This window comes from Helianthus annuus, chromosome 8, assembly GCF_002127325.2.
Source record: "Helianthus annuus cultivar XRQ/B chromosome 8, HanXRQr2.0-SUNRISE, whole genome shotgun sequence".
Taxonomy (NCBI): Eukaryota; Viridiplantae; Streptophyta; class Magnoliopsida; order Asterales; family Asteraceae; genus Helianthus; species Helianthus annuus.
This window is the reverse complement of record NC_035440.2, coordinates 16,203,654-16,208,072: the sequence shown is the minus strand read 5'-3', so window position 1 is coordinate 16,208,072 and position 4,419 is coordinate 16,203,654. Positions and strand designations below refer to the sequence as shown.

Below are 4,419 nucleotides of genomic sequence, written 5' to 3'. Positions count from 1 at the left end.
CGAACAAAATTTTTTGTTCGTGTTCGTTCGTTAAGCTAATAGAACGAACATAAACGAACTTCCCACCGAACGGTTCATGAACTGTTCACTGAACGTTCGGTTCGTTTACAGCCCTAGCCCCCACGGCGTTGCGGCGAAACAAAGTTTGTGGGAGGTGATATCGAGTGAAGTTGCTAACAGTACAGGTTTGTGGATAATCATGGGAGACTTTAACGCGGTGCGTTTTCCCGAAGAGCGAAAAAACTCCGCGTTTAAGTCCTCATGTGCCCGTAATTTTAATGCTTTTATACATGATCTGGGCTTATTGGAGTATAATATGACAGGTAGACAGTTCACGTGCATCCGAGATAATGGGAGAAAGCTTAGTAAAATAGATAGAATGCTTGTGTGTTTCGATTTTGTCAACAGTTGGCTAGAAGCCTGTCTCAGGGCGTTACCCAGCTTTCTCTAGGACCATTGCCCTCTGTTGTTGACTACTGGTAATTCTAACTTTGGACCTAGACCGTTTACAGTTTATAACTCTTGGTTAGAAAAACAAGGTTATAAAGAGGCAGTACAACTTTTGTGATACTGGACCATCAGATTTAAAGCTCACAAAGAAATTCGCTCATATTAGGAAATGCCTTAAGAAATGGAGGGATGAGGAGAGAGAGAGGCGGAAAGGAAAATCCGTACTAGGAAAGACATTGAGCAATTGGAAAAAGAGATGGATTTTCAGGATCTTTTAGAAGAGGAAGAGTGGGTTCTTATGGAAAGCAAAAAAAAATCCTTAAGGAAGTGGAATTAAAAAAGAATGCGGATCTTAAACAAAGGTCTAGGATTAGGCAGGCCTTGGAGAGTGATGAGAACTCTAAGTTTTTTCATGGGGTTATTAATTCGAGAAAAGAGAAAAATTCGATCCATGGGTTAAATATAGGCGGGGAATGGGTGACGAAACCAAAGCTGATAAAGAAAGACATTCTCGGGTTTTTTAGAAAGCAGTTTATTGAGAATATTCCGATGCGGCTGAAATTGGAGTGCTCAAACATAAAGACCATCTCGGATGATCTTAAGGTATCGTTCATTGAAAGGTTCTCTAAAAATGAAATTAAAGAAGCGGTGTTCGAATGTGGTGATGACAAGGCTCTGGGGCCTGATGGCCTTAACATGAAATTCATAAAGCACTTCTGGCATCTGTTTGAAAGTGATTTTTTTGTGAGGTCATAGAGAATTTTCACAAGGATGGGAATATTAACTGTGGTAGTGGGTCGTCGTTTATTACTTTGATCCATAAAGTTAAAGACCTGGATGAGCTTAACAACTATCGCCCTATAAATCTTATAGGGATTATTAGCAAGGTCATATCTAAGATCCTTGCTAATTGCCTTAAAAATGTTTTAGAGGTGGTTATTTCGGAGTCTCAATCAGCCTTTCTAAAAGGGAAATTCATTTTAGACGGACCGTTGATGATAAATGAGATTATCTCCTGGATCAAGAAAGAAAAAAAACTTTCATCTTAAAGATTGATTTTGAGAAAGATTATGACAACGTTAATTGGAATTTTGTGGTAAACATAATGAGGGAAATGGGGTTCCCAGACCTGTGGTGTAGGTGGATCTTAGGAGTTTCAGGTTCGGCGAGGTCTTCGATCTTAGTCAATGGCGCCCCTACCTTCGAATTTCAATGTGGTAAAGGTATAAGACAAGGTGACCCACTTTCCCCTTTTCTATTTCTAATTGTTATGGAAGCTTTTTCTTGTTTGTTGGTTAAAGCTGTTACTGGGGGTATGCTGCAAGGAATTCAAATGCCTAACGGTGGCCTGTTGATTTCTCATCTTTTGTATGCGGATGATGCCATTATCCTTGGAGAAAGGTCAGATGCTAATATTTTAAACGTGGTACGAATTCTTCGGGTGTTTTATATGTGTTCAGGTTTGAAGATAAATCTATGTAAGTCAAAACTTTATGGTCTTGGAATGGATATGGATGAAGTGAAAAATAAGGCTATGGTGGTTGGCTGTAAGGCAGAGAGCACTCCTTTTAAGTATCTTGGTTTGATGGTTGGGGCTAATATGAATTGAGTAAACAATTGGAAGCCGGTGTATGATATCTTTGAAGCTAGACTTTCCAGATAGAAAGCTTGTTTGCTCTCTATTGGAGGTTGTATCACGATTATTAAGTCGGTTCTTGAAAGCTTGCCTAATTACTATTTTTCTTTGTACAAAGCACCTGTTAAAGTGATTAGAGACCTAGAATCAACGATAACGATTTTTATAGGGAGGTTCAGGTGATATTAAGAAGATACATTGAGTTGCTTGGGATCGTGTGACTATAGACAAAGATGAAGGGGGCCTCGGGTTGAGTAAGTTGAAGAATATTAATATCGCTCTTCTATCCAAATGGGGATGGCGATTTAAGATAGAGAAAAATGAGCTGTGGAGGACGGTGGTGGATGCGATTCACAAAAGCAGAAGCATTTGGGACTTTCTTCCGATAAAAAGAAGCGTGAACGGAGTGTGGAAGAATATAACCAAAACGGTAGCTCGGACTACGGTGGACGGTATTCCTTTACGTAATTTTTATAAAAGTATAGTTGGTAATGGCCATGATACTTAGTTTTGGTTGGACCCCTGACTTTTTAACGAACCTTTAAAAGATATTTATCCTAATATTTTAAGTTTTGAAGCTCACAAAAAATGTAGTGTGGATAGTAGGATTCGGAGGAACAAAGACGGTACACAGAGGATGAACTGGAACTAGATAAACAGTCCCGAATCTTTTTTAGAGATTTCGGAATTGAATTGGATCACTAGGGACCTGGACTCGGTTAAACTTGAAGATCGGAATGACAAGTGGTCGTGGATCGGGACGGAAGAACATTCAGTTGGGACAGTTAGAAGAACTCTTAAAAGAGGAACGGACCACAGCAGTAATTATGTACTGAAATGGTGTAAATGGATCCCCTCGAAGTGTAACATTCACACTTGGAGAGCTGAAATGGATAAAATCCCCACTGGAATGGCGCTAAGAAACAAGAGTATCGAGATTGAAGATATTTTATGCCCTCTATGCGGATCTGAAGACGAAACGAGCAACCACCTTTTTGCTACATGTATGATGGCAAGCAGAGTCTGGCATCATATCTCGAGATGGTGTAAAGTCGCTCCGTTTATAGTCCATTCGGCCAGAGAGCTTCTAGACCTTCATGATCATGTCGGGTTGCGAGACTTGTTGAAAGAGATTTTTCACGAGATTGTTATGATTAGTTGTTGGAGTATATGGAGGGCAAGAAACGGTGTTAAATTCTCTAATAGTCAGGTTCGAGTGGAAGATATCATTAGTGAAATCAAATCGGTGGCATTTTTGTGGTTTAGCAGTAGATTGAAAGTTAGGTCCATTTCTTGGTCTGATTGGTGTAACTTTGTAATTATGTGATGTTCTTGGTTGGCCACCCCGTTTCGTGGGTTTTCATGTTTTTCTAATTCTAATGAAGTTTACTTTAAAAAAGAAACCTAATAAAAACAAACATTCATGAAATTAGGCATGCTAAATACTTTTTATAATATATGGTAGAAGGCAAAAAATTGCAAATTATTTTTTTAACGGCAAATTTCTGTTGTTCGTGTGACTTGAAACCAAGGCCTCTTCCTCCCAAATCCAGATGTTTAACAACTTTGTCTTTGCCTTTGCCAATGGACACCCATTGGCTGCCGGTGTATTATTTAAAAAATAAAACCCTAGACGCTTTATTACAATTTCTAACATTAATTATTATATGATCCGTAATAACCAGTTATAACCAAATATGACTCGCTAAAATTCAGTACTATCTTAAGATTGATTTGATAATACATCAAAACACGAACATGTCATAATGTGTTGTATGGGCAATAATTATTATATAACCCGTAATAACCCATTATTGCCCATACAACAGATTATGACATGTTCATGTTATGATCCATTGTAACACAACAACATAAACAAAATGTAATTCATCAAAATCGAGTATGACTTCTAAAGATCCAACATGAACCCTTAAGACCGGTTATGGCTACAACTAGGACGCGTTTGCTTTGTTAACTGGGGACCACATACACAACCCTTTTTTTAGTGTGAAAGCGAGGTATGATATGGAGGTTTGGAGTGATTTAATTTTGGAAGAAAAAATATGATTTTGAATGATTTGGCGCGTTTGAATTTTGAACTTTAACTAGCGTTATGAATACTTCGGTAAACATTTCAATCGAAACACGTTAAAACATTTTAAACATACAAATTAAATACGATAATTTAAGACTTGAATATTTCCATATTGTATACGTCTTATGCTAAGTTTCTGACATGTGTTGAAAGTTACTACCCTTTTGACTTTTAGTTACCCGCCATTCTCAAATAATTACATATCAATCAGTTCACACGAATGCAAACACTGCTGGCT

At 38.0% G+C, this 4,419-nt stretch overlaps 1 protein-coding gene across 1 annotated transcript; it reads left to right on the top strand.

The window, feature by feature from the left end:
- Positions 1–1,555: 1,555 nt before the first annotated feature.
- LOC110869629 (uncharacterized mitochondrial protein AtMg01250-like) lies at positions 1,556–2,059 on the top strand. Its single transcript, XM_022118868.1, has one exon. The coding sequence runs from the start codon at positions 1,556–1,558 to the stop codon at positions 2,057–2,059; it is 504 nt and encodes a 167-aa protein (XP_021974560.1).
- Positions 2,060–4,419: the final 2,360 nt, after the last annotated feature.

Coding starts and splice junctions, on each gene's coding strand:
- LOC110869629 (XM_022118868.1), top strand. CDS start 1,556: ATGAGGGAAATGGGGTTCCCAGACCTGTGGTGTAGGTGGATCTTAGGA.